Below are 19,510 nucleotides of genomic sequence, written 5' to 3' on the forward strand. Positions count from 1 at the left end.
ACATGGGGTTGTGTGCACCAAAGGCAACAAACACCAAGTGTGTTCAGCACCCAGAGTGGTACACAAGGAGCCTGAACTGTATCGAGTACCTGCAAGGGCCACTGTGTCAAGACAGGCAGTCCCAGGCAAGAACACTGGAGTGGGAATCCTCCTCCTCCTCCAGGGGGTCTCCCTGACCCAGGGATCGAGTCCTGCGTCTCTTGCATTGGCAGGCGGGTTCTCTACTACTGAGCCACTTGGGAAGCCCAAGGAACAGTTGACTCCCTCCCGTTGAGTGTTTCTCAGCAGCGTTCTTGTGACCTTTTATTGTCTCCTGATTGTGTGTGTGAAAGTGAAAGTTGCTCAGTCGTGTTCGACTCTTTGCGACCCCATGGACTATGCAGTCCATAGGATTCTCCAGGCTAGAATACTGGAGTGGGTAGCCTTTCCCTTCTCCAGGGGACCTTCCCCACCCAGGGATGGAACCCAGGTCTCCCGAATTGTGGGTGGATTCTTTACCGGCTGAGCCACCAGGGAAGCCCAAGAATACTGGAGTGGGTAGCCTATCCCTTCTCCAGGGGATCTTCCCAACCTAGGAATCAAACCAGGGTCTCCTACATTGCAGGTGGATTCTTTACCAGTTGCGCCATCAGGGAAGCCAGTGTGTGTGTGTCTTTTTATGTCACTGCACGTGGAATTATCAGTATTCTCTGTCTCTCTCTAATATAAATGTTTTAAAAGGAAGGCTGTGTGACTTGTTTATGGCTGTTTTCCCTTCTTCATGTCTGTGCTTTGTCACCTTTTCCCCATGATAGAGCTGCCTTGGCCCTTGGCATCTCAGGACTTGAGTGAACATGGGGCCTTCAGGTTTGGCTCCTTGGGGCTACAGATGCTGTGGCCTTCTCCCGACTCCCCTCCTGTCTGGTGGTCTGGCTCCTCCATCCATGGATACCCAGGGGGCCCCAGCCACTGGCCTGAGCCCTTCCTGCCCAGACCTGCCTGGATCCTGGCAACAGACAGACCTGGAGCTAAAACCAGACCCCTGCTGTTTGCACGTTCTGTGAAGGATGGCGTGGACTCTTCCTGAGGGAGGAGCTGCTTCACGTTTCTTTTCCAGGGAACCAAACACACACAGATGGTCCAAGTACCCCTTCATGTTCATGGAGAGGCAGGGGAGGAACGCTCTGAAGTACTGCCCAGTAAGGGCAACCTGGATGGTCTGCAGCCAGTAAAGGACCCAGGACTGGAGACTCAAATCTACACTCTGTTCCATGGTCAGATTTCTCTCTGTCCAGCTAAAAGCAAAGATGAAACCCAGGCTCGTATTCTGAGCATCATTTACCATTAGCCTTGTCCTAGACGCTTTGGGAAATGTGAAGGGAGGAGGTAGTTTTTTCCTCATTCCATTTGTGCTGTAAGTAATATGAAACAGTATAAGGGCAGACCTGAGCGTCGTAGAAAATGTCACAGAGGCATCGAGGGCAGCAGGCTATGTCCAGTGGTTGCGAGAAGACATTACAGAAAGAGATCGAGTTGAGCTAGGCTTTAACAGATCCTGAAAAAGGAAGAGCATAAATCTAGAGAGGCAGAAAGGAAGGCGATGCATTTGCTGAAACAGGAAATAGATGAAAAGGAAAAGCCTGTCAGATAGATTCAGTTTTAACTGGATTGGGAGGATTATGGAGACTGCGACTGGGGTGTGTGTGTGTCCTGCACACACAGGACACAACATTTTCATTTGAAGAAGAAACTAGTCTGTGCTAAGCCGTTGTTCAAGCTATGCCTGGTATGCAGTTGGAGCTCCATAAATGTATATTGGTTGAGTCTTTCACAAGCCCCTCAGCTGAAAGCTGCCTCCACCATAACCACAGATGTCCCTGACAACATTTTGGAGGGCTCTTGGAGTATTTCTAAGTAATACTCTGTTTTATCTGTTCCCTGTTGTAGACCCTGACACACAAAGCCTGTAGCAGTTGGGCAGCTTCCGCATCTGTCTTGGGAGCTGAAAATAGATGCTGGTAACCCTAGATGGGGTTTGGACAGCCTGCTTAGCACAGGATTCGCTCTGATATGTTCATCCTCACTTGGAAGCCTGAAGGAAATGAAATTTGCTATTTTCTGCTCTTCAGCCTTGTGGTTTGTGGCAGATCTTTTCAGTACAAAATGTGCCCCAAAAGTCCTGTTCTATTTTGATGTGGTGAGTGGGGATTTACCCTGGAGGCTCTTCAGAATGTCCATTAAAAAAAACCAGAGAAGTTAAGAGACAAAGGAAGTTTAGCGATAAAGCTGGTCAGCTTCCTCCTCTTCTGGATTAGCAAATGAAGTCCTAAGTTGGTTAGAGCTTTCCTCTGGGTTGTGTTCAGTTCAGTAGCTCAGTCGAGTCCAACTCATTGTGACTGCACGGACTGCAGCACGCCAGGCCTCCCTGTCCATCACCAACTCCCGGAGCCCACTCAAACTCACGTCCATCGCGTCGGTGATGCCATCCAGCCATCTCATCCTCTGTGGTCCCCCTCTGTCTAGGTCACGCTACCTGGACGGGAACCCCACACACTAGGGTTCTGGTGGCCTCACACCTCCCAGCGCCAACACAGCACCTGGCAGCCGCGAATCCACCCCCGGGACAAAGGAGCAGCTGGCATCTGAGCCCCGCTTCTGCTCTGAGCGGCCTTTTCCCTAGCCGGACCAGCCCTTTCCTCCTGTTTCCTCAAAGTCACGAGTTTGCGGGGATTCCTGGCCGTGCAGTGGTTAGGGCTTCGCCCTTTCCCCGCCGTGGACCTGGGTCTGGTCTCTGGTGGGAGATCTACGATCCCAGGAGCGGTGCAGTGAGGCCTAAGAAAAGCGTCGCGCACCTTCCTTCTAAACTCCCTCCCCATGGACACGGGGCAGGCTCACAGCTATCATTTATATTTGCTGTCAGCTGGTTACAGGTAACGTGAGGGAGCTTGTTGCCTGTTTCTCAGCCAGAGACCTGTCTTTAAAAAGAAAGAAACTTTGCACACCTTATTGGGTGGAAGACCCTGCTCCTCCTCAAACAGGAGCGGGCATCGGCGAACGGGTGGGGAGACGTTTAAAGGAAGGGGGGCCCTGCAGGTCGGGTGGTGAGACCGCCCGAGTGAAGTCTCCATTAAGGTGTTGAGGAGGTGCGACCCACAGGATCACTTCCTGACTCCCCAGCGAAGGCACCCCAGGGCCTGGAAACGCCCGCGGAAAGTATGTCCCCCTCTGACCCCACCCCGTCCCCGCCCCCCAAGTCTGGGCTCAGCTGACGGCCACGGCCCTCCCCGCCTCCCATCACCCTTTCCTTCCTTTTATGCCCCAGCCCCGTGTTGGTTCTGTTCCCCTCCAACCCAGTGGTTCACAGAGGTGCCCCCTAAAGCCGCAGCAGCGTCAGCGTGCCTTCGTTAGCGATGCTGCCCCCTGCGTTGACCCCCGGACCTGCTGCCTCAGAAGCTCGCAGGTGCCGCCCGGCCTCCTGTGGCCCCCCAAGGCCTCCAGGTGACCTTCACGGAGGGTGTCCCTGCCCCTTCCTGCGCTCACCTGCTCTCACTTGAATCTGCCTCAGTCTGCACGTCACCCAGCTTGTATTGTTTATATTTCAGTGGGGAGCGGGGTTTTGCGTGTGTGTGCGCGCGCGTGCGCAGTCATGTCTGACTGCAACCCCGTGGACAGTAGCCCGCCAGGCTCCATGATCCATGGGATGTCCCAGTGAGAATACTGGAGCGGGTTTCCGTATCCTCCTCCAGGGATCTTCCTGACACGGATTGAACCCGCGTCTCTGTGTCTCCTGCGTTAGCAGGTGGATTCTTTCCCACTGTGCCGCCTGGGAAACCCAGGAACCATATACTGAACAATGTTTTAGTTACTATCTCATGATCTTTTGTACTTAATTTTCATGCGCATTGCTTTTCCTCAGGGAAGATGTTTTCGGTTTTCAAGATTGAATATTCTGAAGGGATGCAGTGGTCTGGGTGTTGGCAGAGATGACTCGCAGGCTCTCGCAGACAGGGTCCAGGCCATCGGTGACAGAAGTGCTCCTTGTCACTTCTGTGGCCGAGTGGAGAGTCTGCCTGTCCGCGCAGGAGGAAGGGGTTCAATCCCTGGTCTGGGAGGATCCCGCGTGTCTGAGAGCAAGGCAGCCCACGCGTCCCAACCCCTGAGCCTGCATCCTAGACCCCGGGCACCCACGTGCCCTGACCCGAGAGCCCCTGAGCCCACACGCCCTGACCCCTGAGCCCTCGAGCCCACGCGCCCCAACCCCTGAGCCCCTGAGCCCACGTGCCCCAACCCCTGAGCCCCCGAGCCCATGCACCCCAACCCCTGAGCCACTGAGCCCCCGTGCCCCAACCCTTGAGCCTACACGCCCCAACCCCTGAGCCCACGTGCCCTGACCCCTGAGCCCCCGAGCCCACGCGCTCCAATCCCTGAGCCTAGAGCCGCCAAACCCACGTGCCCCGACCCGAGCCCAGAGCCCCCAGTCCACATGCCCCGACCCCCAAACACCCGAGCCCACGTGCCCCGACCCCTGAGCCCCGAGCCCACGCACCCCGATCGCTGAGCCCAGAGCCCCCAAGCCCACCTGCCCTGACCCCTGAGCCCCCGAGCCCACATGTCCTGAGCCCTAGAGTGGGCTCCACAACCAGCGAAGCTGGCAAGTGAGAAACCTGCACCTGCAGCTGGAGAGCAGCCCTGCCCACCCCAACTAGAGAAACCCCCGAGCAACAGTGAGGACCCAGCACAGCCAGAAGTGAATAAATAAACTTAGTTTAAAAAATGAGTAGGAAATTAGGTTAAAAAAAAAAGCACACCTTGACAGGGCACTGGATTAGCGGCAGCAGGTTCGCGGCTGCCTTGCTGTGGAGGTCAGCAGGCGGCCTGGTCTCCAAGGCTGGAGAGGCAGGACTCTAAGGCTGAACTTGCAGCAGGGAAAACACAGGCAGGTCATCTCATTTCTCCGTCTGTTTTCCCGTCTGTGAAACAGCGATACTGGGGACGGCTTGAACTAGATGGCTGGGAGTTTCTTGCCAGTTAAAATCAGTGATTTTAGTTATCAGTTTGGTTGAGACCTTAAAGAGGTGGCGTGGATTCTCACAAACCCCATGGAAAGCAAGGCTGAGATGTGTGTTCAGGGCGTGACCGAACGCCTTCTCACCTTCGGTTCTCTCTCCTCTTCCCTGGGGCTCAGACAGTAAAGAATCCGCCTGCAGTGTGCGAGACCTGGGTTCAGTCTCTGGGTCGGGAAGATGCCCTGGAGAAACGGCTAACCCACTCCAGTGTTCTTGCCTGGAGAATCCCATGGACAGGGGAGCCTGGCAGGCTACAGTCCATGGGGTCACAAAGAGTCGGACAGGACTGAGTGACTAAACTTTTACCCAAGAAGAAGGTGCTTAACAAAGAGTAGCCTCGTCTCCAGCAGTTGCTAACCCAGCCCAATCATCCTGGGATTCAGTCCCAGAGACAGGAAGCAACTTCAGTTCAAAGTCCTGCATCCATACTAGAAAACAGTGGTCGTCAACTGAGGATTGCGTTTGTTCTAAAAACCAACTGAAGTGCATATTTAGTGGTGTTTTGATGGGGCTTCTGGCACAATCTGACAAAATATATTACATGATAGTAAAAACAGCAGTAAGAGTTAACATTTATTGAGACCTTAGTGTGTGCTCAGCGCTTAACATAATCTCTCATCTCATTCTCACAGTATGAGACATACATCTATTTCCATTTTATAGATGAGAAAGTTGAGGCACTGAGAAGGTCAATGCTTTGCCCATTGTTACACAGTAGGTAATGACTGTGACTTGGGTTTGAGCCCTAGTCAGTCCAATTCCACAGCTCTGCTGTGAGTGATGATGAACAGTGAATCAGGAAGGCAGGAGTGGAATTTGGGAACTAATGCAATTGAGTCCCTATTCCGGCCTGAAAGGTATATTTTCTTTCTCTCTTTTTTCTCTTCTTTGGCCATACCACGCTGCATGCAAGATCTTCGTTCTCCGACCAGGGACCGAACCCATGCTCCCTGCAGTAGAGATGTGGAGCCTTAACAGTGGGCCCACCAGGGGAGTCCCACTCGCTGCCACCTGAACAGCACCGTTTATTGGGCCTGTGCCAAGTCTTGGGGAACAAGGATGAAGGATGGGACGTGATGTTTGCCCTGGTTTGCAAACTGCTGTTCTGAGTAACGAGCAGAGCTCTGTGTTTCGGGAGGAAGGTGCCAGGATGTGGTCCCCTCTCGTTACAGAGGGGCGCCATGGGGCCAGGCGGCCGGGGTCAGAGCCGCCCCAAAGCAGGACCAGCGGACTTGGGGCCCAGCGCCGGTCCTGGGAGTCCCTCTGTGTCCTCGGTGAGTTCCGTGGACCGTTCTGGGCTTGTTTCTTCACCTGTAAAATGGCACCTCGAGGCCTGATTCTGCTGGGTACGGTGTGTAAACAAATAATGATATGTTTGGGAAAAGTCTTGGAGCTTCTTGGAAAGGCACTTTGCAAGCTAGAAGAGTACCCTTCTTGGGACTCATTAGAGGAAAAAATCAGAACGTGAGAGGCTGATATTGCTTCTTACTCCTTGGAACTGGAGACCTCCTAGGAAAATGCTCACGTGGAGGAAGAATTCAGCAAGAAATCTCAGCTCTAAGGAGATAGGGGAGGCTGACAGGGACCTTCCTGCCCTGACCTTGTGTTCACATCTTATCTCAAGGATGAGATGAGGGTTCAGAGGCCGTGTTAGCGCTTACGCACGCATCAGTAGGAGTGTTTGCTAACGGGACCTCGTTGTTAACCCATTCTGCATACAACTGAGTCATTTTGCTGTAACTAACACAACATTCTAATTCAGCTATACTTCAAAAAAGAATTAAAAAAGCAAAGTGTGTGTTGGGGGATTCCCTGACAAGCCTTGGGTTAAGATTCTGGGCTTCCACTGCAGGGGGCAGGGGACATGGGTTTGATCCCTGGTCTGGGAACTAAGATCCCGTGTGCTGTGTGCTTGGCACAGCCAGAAACAACGGCAGGTTTTTGTTACGTGTCCCGAATGAGCTGATGCTGACTCTCTGGGTAGCATAGGTCACCGAGTCTGCTTCTGGCCCTTGGGGCATACCATGTTAATTATACAACACTGGCTCGAGGCAGTCGTGAAGACAATGTGCTGGCTGCTTCTGTAGCCCGTCTGTGATCCCCGTCTGTATTTACGGGTAGTATCTGTGCGCTGTATGAATCGCGTGCGTTTTCGCCTTCCGGTGGTGTTCTAGCATGACTGCAATGTTTCCTCTTTCTTAGCCTGTATGAGCAGAATAGGCAGAAGACAGGTGCTTCTGTTTAAAGTTGATGGCATGGAATGCTCTGTAAACGTAGAAATTAGATCTGGGTTCAAATCCTAATCCCACTCTCTATTTTTAAACCATTGCCATTGCTTTGCTGTCTGATTTTTTTTTAGCATTTTATTTATTTATCGGCCATGCTTGGTCTACTTGCCGAGCTCAGCTGTCCTCTAGCTGCGCTGAGCAGGGCCGCCCGCTCGCTGCACAGATTCTCATCTCCGAGCACCGGCTCTAGGAGCACAGGCTCGGTTACCCTGCAGCGTGTGGGAGCTTCCTAGACCAGGGATTGAACCCGTGTTCCCTGCGTGGACAGGAGGATTCTTAACTACTGAATCGCTAGGGAAGTCCTCCTGCTCTTTATTAAAAATCTAGCTTGAGCACATTAGGGCTTCCCTGATAGCTCAGTTGGTAAAGAATCTGCCTGCAAGGCAGGAGACTACAGTTGGATTCCTGAGTCGGGAAGATCCCCTGGAGCAGGGAAAGGCTACCCACTCCAGTATTCCCGGGCTTCCCTGCTGGGTCAGCTGGGAAAGAATCGGCTGATCCCTGGGTTGGGAAGATCCCCTGGAGGAGGAAAAGCCTACCCACTCCAGTATTCTGGCCCAGAGAATTCCATGGACTGTATAGTCCATGAGGTCGCAAAGAGTCGGACACGACTTTCACTTTGAGCACATCACTGCACCTCGGGAGCTTGCTTCCTTATCTGTCACATGAGTATGACAACGCCTGCCTGATTCACGGGGGGTGTGAAGCGTTAGTGGTGGTATTTCTGCTAACACTTCATCATGATTTCAAGTGCAGCCCCTGATACATGGGACTCGGAGTCAGGCACGCTTCCTCCCCGGTGTGTTCACCATCTCAGTTCGCTGCGGTGACAAGACACACAGCATCCATGGGACTTGGCTTGGACTGACTTGACATGGGCCGTGAAAGGGCTCTGTGTAGACCTATGACTCAGACTTTGTTCCTGATTGATAGACTCCTGAAAAGGGGTCTTGCTGATGGAACGATTGACATCACCACCAGAGAAGATGGCCACTGCAGCTTCTGCATTGTGTGCGCGTGCGCGGTCTCAGACCAATTCCTTCTGGCTCCACAGATCACACATACTCTCTTTACATTAACCGGTTCTGGTTTTTTTAAGTGTAGAGTCTTTTTCTATTGCAGTAAAATATACACAACATGTTTTAAACATGTTAACCGTTTAAAAATGTGCAGTTCAGTAGCGTGAAGTCCGTTACGCTAACCAGTGCTCTGTTCTGTCACCATCTGTATCGTTCCCTCGTTCTCGTCAGGCTGAGAGGGAGAAGCACAGCTACATGAGATGTCTATTGTGACCCCGTTTCCCGGAAGTGTACGTTCACAGCTGCGTGTGGACGTCGTGGATTCTTGGCGAGAACACGGAAACAACTGTTCGTACTGCGTCCCTTTGGAAAGTGGGCTTGGGCTTCGCTGGCCGCCCCGTGGTTGACCTCACCTCTCCATGCAGGGGGTGCAGGCTCTGTCCCTGGTCTGGTCGCTATGATCCCACAAGCCTCGTGACCAAAATCAATAAAAGCCAAGTCATAAAACAGAGACACTCACTAGTGTAACAAATTCAGTGAAGGGTTTAAAAATGGTCCACATCAAAAAATATTTATCTTAAAAGAGGGTCAAGGAATTTCAAAACCCTCCCGAAGTAAAACCGATAGTCTAGTGCACGCCCACACCCGTCTCCTGCTTCAGCAAGTATCAATTCATCACCAGGCACCCAGCTTGAGGTTAGGCACTTTTGAAATTTTTTAATCTACCAAGGGCATGGATTTGTTTGGTCATTTGAATTTTTAATTATAAAATAAATCCAGACACGAAAAGACAATGCAGTGTGTTAGCTTCCATTGGTTCCTGTCTTATTTTCTTATCCTTTTAGACTTGGGACCTTTCAAGGGCGGGTGAGTAAGCGTGATTTCCTCTGAATTCTCCGGTCCCCAAGGACAGACACTGGCCGTTCCTGGACATCTGGAAGGGACAATAGCTGGGCTTGAAAGCACATGGATGTCAGTGCTGTTGCCCGGGTCCCCAGGCTCGCGCAGTCAGCCACACCGTTCTGCTGGCTGTGTGTTTTAATTAGACTGTTTACTTGGGCTGAGATTTATGACGCTGTTTCTAAATGAGAGCATGTGGTTTCCAGCTCTCTTTGTTCTCTGAGCCCTGCAACCCGCTGCAGTTTTCCACGAGCTGCTTTTTTGAAAAACAATTTCTGCCTTTCTTATCTGATGGACGGTAATTTCGTAGGGATTATTAGCACCCTGCGCTCTTAGCGTTTGTTCTCCTGGAGCTAGAAGAGGAAATTGTCAGGTGGCACTTTCAGCAGCTGGTTCGCTGGCCCCGAATAGAATATTACAAAATCACCTTGATTCTAAGGCCTGTGAACCAGCTGGCTGAAATGAATGATGGGAAGGTGGCTTTTGTATTTAAATTCTCCAGCCGGTGGCATAGAAAATGCAGTTAAAACAGAGATTCTTCTTCCCAGGAGTTCAATGTGGATTGATTTGGACTCTTCTTCAGAAGACTCTTCTGCCCCATGCCATCTCAAGGCTCAGGGTGTGATTTTTCCCATCAGTGAGGCTCTGTGCCCTGCCGTGTACTAGGCACTGGAATTAACAAAACAAATCAGCAGCTCTCCCCTAGCATCCCTCACTCCCTCTGACTGTAACACAGTGGGATGAGTGCTTTACTAGTGGGCGAGCAGAGGAGGGAAGCTCGTTTTCTGGTTTGGGGTGGCCGGGGAAATGTTCCCAGGGGAGGTGCTTTTAAGCCGAAGAGCAAGTAGAAATTTTTTAGCTATTACAGGCAGGAGGAGGGGGTGTTTTAAGCCGAGGGATGTCTGTCTTGAGAGTAGATAGAGTCCAGGATGTCCAGACGGTGGGACGGGCACGCCGGTGCGCGGGGCACAGAGACGGTGAGGAAGCTTGGGAGGGCCGCGCTCACCGCAGGCCTCCTGGGCCGGGCGGGTGCAGGCCTCGTGGAACCGGAGCCGAGACTCCTGCAGCCGCCGGAAGGGGCTGACTCTGTTCCGGTTACCATCAGAGCGCGTGCAGCTTGGAGGAAGAACCGAAAGGCCCGAAGGAACCGCGGGGCCGGGTCGGGGCCTCTGGCCGCCTCTCCCCGCGCCCTCCCGGAGCTGGCCTGCGCCCCGCCTTCCCTGGTTGCCCGGTTCCTCAGGGTCGACCCTGAGGATGTTTAACCTGTGTTCTAAACACTTCATTGTTGGCTTGGCCAGAAAAGTTCACTTGGGTTTTTCCGTAGCATCCTATGGAGGAATCCAAACGAACGTTTCGGTCGATCCGGTGGATGGTCCCGGGACGTGGGGGCTCTGCGCCGGGAGCCGCCGGAAGACCAGGGGCGTCCGGGCCGAACCGGGACCTCCTCACTGCTCGGTTTTCCGCACTGGCTCCCGGGTGGGCTCCGCCTCGAAGGAAGGCTCCTAGCACAGATAAGGCTCGAAACCGTTGCCCCTGTTCCCGTGATGGACGCAGCCGTCCTGCTGGGCTTGGCCGACGGCTGTCCCTTGAGTGGGGAGCATCCTGTGGCCCTGGTCCCTTCGCCAAGCAGCCGGTGGGCACGGGGACCCCCTAAGTCAGGGACTCTCAGCCAGGCTCCGCCCCGGGCGGGGAAGGCCAGCTCGGGGGTCTGCACGCTGCCCGGGGTGGCCGGGGTGCTGGAGGCGTTCTGCAGCAGCAGGGGCTGTGGGCCTGGCACACAGGGTGACCGGCGTGTTTGCAAGGGCGGCTCAGCATCTCACCGAGTCTTCCTGGAGAATGCCATCCCAGAGAGGCTCTAGTGTGCAGAATTTCTCTTTTCCCACAAGAAAAATATTCCCAGTTTGAAATATTGCCTCCTCTACCCACTTCTTGGGGATCATGCATATTCGTGTATTAAACGTTGTGGAAATTTGTAAGCAGTAAACTGAGTTCAAAGAAATGGAAATGCTTTTTCAAAAAAACAAAAAAAACACGCAAGGGAATCCCCTGGCCGTCCAGTGGTTAAACTCCAGGCTTTCACTGCCGAGTCCCTAGTCAGGGAACTAAGCTCCCACAAGCCACAGAGAATAACCAGAAAAACCACACACACACCAGCACAACAGGCATTAAAACTTTGGAAGTGGATTGCCCCAGGAGTGAAACCATGAAAGTTGCTTTTTTTTAAAGATAAATTCCATAATATTAGATGTTCACAAAGTCGTGGGGTGAGAACCCCCACTTTTTTTAGTGAGAAGCTTCCCTATGTTTTAGAAAAGGGGGTCATTTCTGTTAGTGCCCCTGTATCCTTATTTGTTCACCAGATATTTATGAAGTACTCGTGGTGCCAGGCACAGCACTTGGTTATTTACAGTATGAAAATTCTTATCTCTTTATTGGGCTGGTTTTTCTGGAATTTTTCATGCTTATGTTTAGAATTCTGTATTTCTATCAAAGAGAAACAGACAGTAACAGTTATTGAACATTTTTAACCCCGATAACATGTCTGAAAAGATCGAGTTCTAGGCTGCCGCCGAGATCCGAAGTTCTTTCCCCTCGATATTTCTGCTCGGTTTCCTAGACGTGGAAATACACCAGGCCCTGGTGGGCTGCTAGGGTGGTGACCAGAGCTGCTTTGTACTGCACAGTGTGAGGTTCAGAGGGAGGCAGGCCTGCTCCAGAATTAGCACCAAGCTCAGTGCCGAAGGCATCGTAACCGAAAGGCTCTGTTCTGTAGTATTTAAAGATAAATATGACCTAACACTTTTTAAGTTGGAAAGTTTACAGGAGCCGAAACTTGTCTCTTGGCTCATAACATATTCTTTCCTCCTCCACCAAATTATATAGCAGCTTATTCCACATTTCAGTTTCTAAATAAATTGGTCCTCATTATTCTTAGATTCCTGACAGACATCTCGTCTAAGAATTACTGTTTTGCATTCTGCCACTTTGAGCATGTTAAACAAATTACTCAGTGTCATTGTCACTGAATTAATTAGAACGATTCACGTGATGACTTTAGCACACCAATGTGAACATGCTTTTTTTTTTTTTTTAATTAAGGCTTGTTTACGTATTATTAATACTTAGATTTGTGGCTTTAACATTAGCAGCCTCTGGGAGCTGTCATGAGGATTAATGCCAGTGAAGCAGTCAGAGCTGCATGGCTTTTAGTAAGGGCTCGAATGCTGTCTTGATCCTTATTAACCAGCTTTGTGATCGTGTGAGGAGATAATCAGTGTGGTTGCCGTTATCCTGGTTTTACCAGCAAGGATGCTGATGCTCACAAATTTAGTCGTCTGGAATTACTGGCCATCAGGATGAGAGCCAAGTGCTATATTCCTGACTGTCCTCATAATTAACATTTTGGGGTTTAGTATTTCAACATGTGAATTTGTGGAGAATGAAAGCATTCAGGCCACAGCAGTTAAGTCACTCGTGAAAATGCTTAGTACAGTGCTGAGCACATAGTAGGAACTCCACTGAAAGGGTTCTTTTCGGGACCTTGCTGGTGGTCCGCTGGTTGAGTCTGCCCTGCTGTGCAGGGGACGTGGGTTTGATCCCTGGTCAGGGGGCTAAGCTCCCATGAGGCGCTGAGCAGCTCAGCCTGCGTGCCATGGTGAAGATGGTGCGTTCTGCAGCTAAATCCCGATGCAGCCAGATAGATAGATAAATACTCAATAGAATAAATGGTTCTTTTCTCTCCGTGCACTTTGTACCTTTTAGGACTCTCATCTCTCTTCTCTCCCTGCCCCTCTGTCGACACCCCAGCTGAGCCCTTCATCCCCAGACTTCTCAGGAGCCTCCATCTTCAGCAGTGGGTAACTGTCTTCACTCAAGCTGCCACAGCCAAGAATCACCGACTGGGTGGCTTAAACATCAGCAATTCACTGTCTTATAGCTCTCAGAGCTAACAACCTGAGATCACAGTGCTGGTGGGGCTGGTCCTCCTGAGGCCTCTCTCCTTGGTCTGTAGATGGCTGCCCTCTCTCTGTGTCCTCACTGGCCCTCATCTGAGATCACAGTGCTGGTGGTGCCAGTCCTCCTGAGGCCTTTCTCCTTGGTGTGTAGACGGCCGCCCTCTCCTGCGTCCTCACTGGTCCTCATCTGAGATCATGAGGCTGGTGGGGCTGGTCCTCCTGAGGCCCCTCTCCTCGGTCTGTAGACGGCCGCCCTCTCTCTGCGTCCTCACTGGTCCTCATCTGATCACAGTGCTGGTGGGGCTGGTCCTCCTGAGGCCTCTCTCCTTGGTCTGTAGATGGCTGCCTTCTCTCTGCGTCCTCACTGGCCCTCCGATCTGAGATCATGGTGCTGGTGGGGCTGGTCCTGCTGAGGCCCCTCTCCTTGGTCTGCAGACGGCTGCCCTTTCTCTGGGTCCTCACTGGCCCTCGGATCTAAGATCACGGTGCTGGTGGGGCTGGTCCTCCTGAGGCCTCTCTCCTTGGTGTGTAGACGGCAGCCCTCTCCTGCGTCCTCAGTGGCCCTCCCTTTCAGCCTGTCTGTGTCCTGATCCCCACTTCTTAAAGGGAAACTACTCCTGTTAGTCCAGGGCCTGCCCTAGTGACCTCATTTGCTTGTAATTACCTTTTAAAAGACCCTGCCTCCAAATGCATTCACATTCTGAAGTACCAGGGATTACAGCCTCAATGTATGAATTTTAGGGGAGCTCAGCTCAGCCTATGACAGTGGTGTAGCAAGGAAGAGCATCTTGGGTCATAGCTCCAGCCCAGAACGTTCCCAACTCAGAGTCACAACCCTTGGAATATCAAAACCCATTAAATTCCCTTTAGTGCACTCCAGCAGGCTCAGTGGGTAAAGAATCTGCCTGCAATGCAGGAGACACAGGAGACCTGGGTTCAGTTCCTGGGTTGGGAAGATCCTCTGGAGGAAGGCATGGCTACCCACTCCAGTATTCTTGCCTGGAGAATCCTCATGGACAGAGGAGCCTGTTGGGCTATAGTCCATAAGGTTGCAAAGAGTGGACTTGACTGAAGCGAGTGAGCACACACATTAAAAAAAAAAAGGCAGGAGCAGAACCTAGTTCCTTTCTTCAGGAATGGGAGGGGTGGGACCTGTTCTGTGTTGGGTGCTGTACTGAGTTGCTGGTGCTTAACAGACATTGTGGCCCCAAATCTCAGCATCACCGAGGATAGGATCAGTGCAGTTGCCGCCATCTGACAGAGGAAGAGAGACGTCCACCCGGTTTCTGTGTGATTACTCAGTCAACCCCATTTCTCGGCAGTATTGAGATAATGAAGTGAGACGCATGGGAGTCACATGCTTCCAGGCTCCTCTGTCCATGGGACTTTCCAGGCAAGAACACTGGAGTGGGTTGCCATGTCCTTCTCCAGGGGGTCTTCCGACGCAGGGCTTGAACCCGGGCCTCCTGCGGCTCCTGCATTTGCACCACTTGCCCCAGCCGGGAAGCCCTGGTCTGTGTAAAGAGCCTCACAAGGGGCTTAGTTGTTGCCCCCAGGAAGGCAAGACCAGCAAGGGCAGGCATCATCGTGCGTTTTCCGACTTCAGTCACTACTGCTCGGAAGTACCTGATGGGCAGGTTGGGTCGACGCTCATTTGTGTTTGCTGTGTGATGGAGTGAATCCAGAGGGCATGGATTCGTAGCAGTCTGTGAAGAGGAGGTACTTGGTTTCTGCAGGTTTCTAGAAGTTTCTTGGTTGGTTGCAACCGTAAGCTCCCCCCTCCTCCCCCAGTGGAGAGCAAGTGAGGGAGGGATAGGGTGAGAATGCTCTCTGGACTGACGCGGAGCTCTGTGTTGTCAGAGCTTGGGTCTGCCTCCCCTCTGTGTGTCACTCTGGATCTGCAGGTTGGGGTCACTTTCTGCAGCCTCTGCTCTGACCGGAGGGAAATGGCCCGCTGACATAAAGGTATTTGGATGGCGCTCTGATGCGTCCTGGGCTTGAATTTCGTTACTGCTCTCTGGGACTGAGTCAGTGATGCGTGTTGTCATCAGAATTCCTAAAATGATTGCCAACTTTTCTTTCCAGGCTCAGGCTGCATGAAGAAAAGGTGATTAAAGATAGGCGACATCATCTTAAAACCTACCCAAACTGTTTCGTCGCAAAAGAACTGATTGACTGGCTGATTGAACACAAGGAGGCGTCTGACAGAGAGACAGCAATTAAGCTCATGCAGAAGCTGGCGGACCGGGGCATCATCCACCACGGTGAGTGAGGCGGCCACAGGGGTGTTTTTGGCCACACGCTGTAGGGGGTGGGATCTCGGTTCCCCAAGCAGGGATTGAACCTGTGTCCCTGCCCGGGAGTGCAGCCTCTTAACTGCAGGACCTCCAGGGAAGCCCCGAATCTTCTGTTTCAGGTACGAGCCCACCCATTTAAGAAATAGAGCATCTCACTTTGCCCCTTGGGCACCTCTGCCCAGCTACATTCCCTTCCTTCTTCCAAGAGGCATCCGGGTTTATTTCTGTGGACTTCTTGATACTTTTCCATCTCTGTGTATGCATCTCTTAGCAATGCAACATGTTGTTTTAAATCACGATAGACTCTGCCTTTGCAGTGTGGTCCGCGCCCTGTTTGTGGGCTTCTCTCACGCTGGTGGTGTGTCTTGTTTGCGCCTTGTCACTGCAGTGGGTACCGTGTACCGTTTGGCCATCGTACCTTCATCCACTCTACTGACGGACGTTTGGGCTGTGTCCAAGCTTTGCTGTTACTCTGTGTTTCAGTGGCTGTTCCTGACCGTATCCCTCTGAAACGTCTAACCCTGGCCAAGACCTTTCACGCGCTGCTGCTCTCTTGGGCTGAAATGCCCACCATCTCCGTTCGCTCATTTTCTGCTCTCCTTCAGGTCTCCACTTGCAGGCAGACTCTGCAGAGAGGCGTCCCTCCCCACCGTGGAGCACCCCACATCTGGGTGTGCCTTTGACGTCTCCTCAGCTCTTTCGTAGCCGCATCGCCTCATGTTTCAATTACATATGGACCTGTCTCTATCTCGCTGGCTTTCACATTCTTGCAGGCTGATGCCTACCCTGCTATCATGCTCAAGAAGAGTTTGTGGAAAGAAGGATGAGTTGAGTTTTGTGACTCTCTTAACAAATGATGATGATGATAGCTCATAAAACTGAGTGCTTTTCTGTATCAGGGACTGGGCTAAATACATGTATTAAATTGTCAAGTGGTACGCTTGAGAAGTTAGGTAATAAAACAAATCTTAATTAGCATCTCCCTTCATCTGAGTGAGTTATAAGAGGTTTTTTTTTTTTCCTTACTTGACTCTCTCTTATATTGTCTTTCAGTTTGTGATGAGCATAAGGAATTCAAGGACGTCAAACTCTTCTACCGCTTTAGAAAGGATGACGGCACCTTCCCCCTGGACAACGAAGTGAAGGCCTTCGTGAGGGGACAGAGGCTGTATGAGAAGTAGGTTGCACGTGGACTCCTCTGCTTGAAGCTTGTAGGGCTCTTTCCGTCTTTTATCATTTTGACTTCAGCCCGGCTCTCCCATGTGGGGTGGTTGCATAACTCTTCCTTTTAATATGAGAAAACTCTGTCCCTCACTTGCTTTTCTGTTTGCCAGAAATTGAGTCGATTTCATAAGATTCTTAATAAGGAATTTATTTCAATAGCATCTTCTATATTTAGGTCGATTTAACAAAATCCAAAAGTGAAAGCAGAAGGTTGGGCCTTGGTTTTGCCATCCAGCGATGTGGTTGCCTGCTCTCTCTCAAGGGTTAGCGTGTGACTCAGAAGCACAGACTTGTAAACGGCTAGAGAAGCATTGTCAAGTACGGGGGATGTCCAAGCTCAGGTCAAGAGATGAGTAGTGAGAGAACTGCAGAACGCAGAGCGGCGAAGAGGAAGGGCCTTGCAGCTCTTTGGAGGAGAGGACTGTGCTGTGGCCCCGGAGCATTTGTTGGTGGATCTTGACCCTCCCAGGGCTTTGTCTCTGAGCTGAGCTGCTGTTTCTGTGGTTCCGTTCCCGGCTTACCTTCCTTGTTTTTCTTCCCAGGGCAACCTTCAGAGAAAGGAATGAAGGGGCCGCGGCACCCTTTCCTTGACTCTGACTGCCTTTCCCAACACGCACTCATGACATGAAAGAGCCTCCTCTGTAACTGGGTGGGTGCGTGGGGCTGAGGCACCTGGGTGGTCCGGTTAAGTACCGTGATGGTTAGGAGCCGGGCCAGGTTCGAGTTCTAACCGTGGGACCTTCGCCTTCTGAGCCTCGGCGTCCTCCTTTCCAACACGGAAGTGGGTGATGGCGCTGTTCAGCGCTGCTGTGGGCACTCGAAGAATCGTTTGTGTCAAGTCCTTAAGGACTTGGCTCGGAGCCTCTCGCATTGGTCAGGTCCCGTGGAGGATAGCCGTCTCAGACGCTGACCTGACGTGGCGGCCGCCCTGGAGCCCGTCTCTCCCCTGGTCTGCCCCTGCCGTGGTCTGCTCGCCTCTCCTCCTGCGGCTGGGCTGTGCGGACGCGTCCTGCCCCGTCGGTGCTACTTCTCCTGGTTCCCTGGCGCCTGCTCTGTGTCCCCAGGTGTAGGAAACCCTGCTCTCCTGCCCCGTGTGGCCGTGAGCGGGAGGCTCCGTCAGCACCTCTGTCTGCACACTGGAGTGTGTGTGTGTGTCACTGCCGCTTAGTTCCTTTTGGAAACTTCTAGTGGGTGTTAGCATTTAGGCTGCCCTGCCTCCACTGAAACTGTTAGGATTTGATGTTGTCAAAAGCATCCATGTCGGGAGTTCCCTGGTGGCCTCGTGGTTGGGATTCTGGGCTCTTCCTGCCGTGGCCAGGTTCAGTCCCTGGCTCGGGACTGAGATCCTGCAAAAAAATATATACATCATTTCCATGGAAGGACTCCAGGCGATTCTGTAACACTTTTCTAGCTATAGATTATCTCCTGGGACCTGGGTAGTCACCTTCTGGGAGCCGGGGTTAGCAACAGTTGAAACGTCTGACAGAGAATTTTTCTTACTAGTGGGATGGGTGTGATGAGAAGAGTTGAAGAAAGCTGTTCATCGCGTCCAGAAAACGCTCGCCCAGCCCCAGCCTCTGCTGCTTCCTTCTTACGTCCTCTCACCAGTCGCACTAAACTGTGTGTCTCTGGGCCGTCCAGGTCTCTCTGCTGCCTCTGGGCACTTACTAATTCATGAATTAGTCCACAAATACTCAGTGAGCCCTCCCCACTTGGCAGGCACAGTTACGGCCCCTGGAAACGTGCCGCGGATCAAAGGCGGACAAAGGCCCTGCCTCTGCGGAGCTTGTAGGCTGGTGGAAGGGGCAGGCGTTGAAGGGGTGACAGGTGAAGATGAGTGTAGTTTCGTACAGGGTTCCCAGTGACAGAGAGAGACCCTTCCTGAGGGCGGTGAGGCGCGTTAGGGGGCACAGGGAAGACATCCCTAAGAGGTGGCGTTGAATGAAGTGTGGATCTGCTGGGACAGCTTCCCGGGTGGAGGGCACAGCAGAGGGGAAGGCCTGGGTGAGAACGCGCTCAGCATATTTCCGGACCGTGAGGAGGCCAGACCGTCCAGGGAGGGGAGAAGGGGTGAGCGGTGGGACGTGGGCCGGGCCAGGCCGCCACGGTGCTGAAGGGTTCCCGTGTGATGGGAGCCCGTTGGAGGGTGGGGCGGCTCCAGTGGGCACTCGGTGTGCTTTTGCCTGTGATGTCCCCTTGTCCAGCGGACTCTCGCTGCCAGGCTCAGCCCTCTCTCTCACTCACTCGGACTCCGGGCTTTGTGTTCAGTATGGCCTTTTCTGAGCATCCGTCCATGTCTCCTTAGGATGGACTTAGGTGACGCTCCTGTGTGATTACCCCGTGCAAGGGCTGTGTTAGGCTTTCGCCCTTGCGTGTTCGCAGCATTAGACTAAGACATTAAGCAGAGGAGCTGCTCTGTCCTTCTTTCTACTGCCTGCAGTTTCACCTGGCCTCGCCGGGCGTAGGTGGTAAGTAATGTGCTAGGGAGGGTGACTAGACTTGACCCTTGGACGAGCTGACCAGTCTTGCTGGACTTTCTGTGTGTGCCGTTGGCTTTCTAACCACAAGTGTTCAGTGCCTCAGTTCCAGGTAAGTTTATTTCCTCAAACTGCTTGTAAAGTGAGCAGCAGGAGAAGCGTTTCATAAGCACTTAACCTGGCAGGACCTAACTGTCACCTTGCAAACCTTGGCTCCTACTTTTCCGTTTGCCAGAATGCGTACGGAGCAAACTCTCAGGCTTTTGGAATTGATAGTTCAGTTTACCTATTTGACCAATTTAGT

The 19,510-nt window shown here is 52.3% G+C and overlaps 1 protein-coding gene across 15 annotated transcripts in view; it reads left to right on the forward strand.

Moving 5' to 3' along the window:
• DEPTOR (DEP domain containing MTOR interacting protein) overlaps positions 1-19,510 on the forward strand; it is a 166,463-nt gene that overhangs the window by 30,137 nt on the left and 116,816 nt on the right. For all 15 annotated transcript variants that reach the window (XR_003038042.2, XR_009490380.1, XR_009490381.1 and 12 more), the window contains exons 2-3: positions 15,294-15,472; positions 16,559-16,682. Coding sequence is in view for 7 of the 15 variants with exons in the window: in XM_025001757.2 (XP_024857525.1) it covers positions 15,294-15,472; positions 16,559-16,682 (303 nt within the window). In the remaining 8 variants the exon portion in view is untranslated. The remainder of the gene's footprint in view (positions 1-15,293; positions 15,473-16,558; positions 16,683-19,510) is intronic.

Source organism: Bos taurus, chromosome 14 (assembly GCF_002263795.3).
Source record: "Bos taurus isolate L1 Dominette 01449 registration number 42190680 breed Hereford chromosome 14, ARS-UCD2.0, whole genome shotgun sequence".
In the NCBI taxonomy this organism is placed as follows: domain Eukaryota; kingdom Metazoa; phylum Chordata; class Mammalia; order Artiodactyla; family Bovidae; genus Bos; species Bos taurus.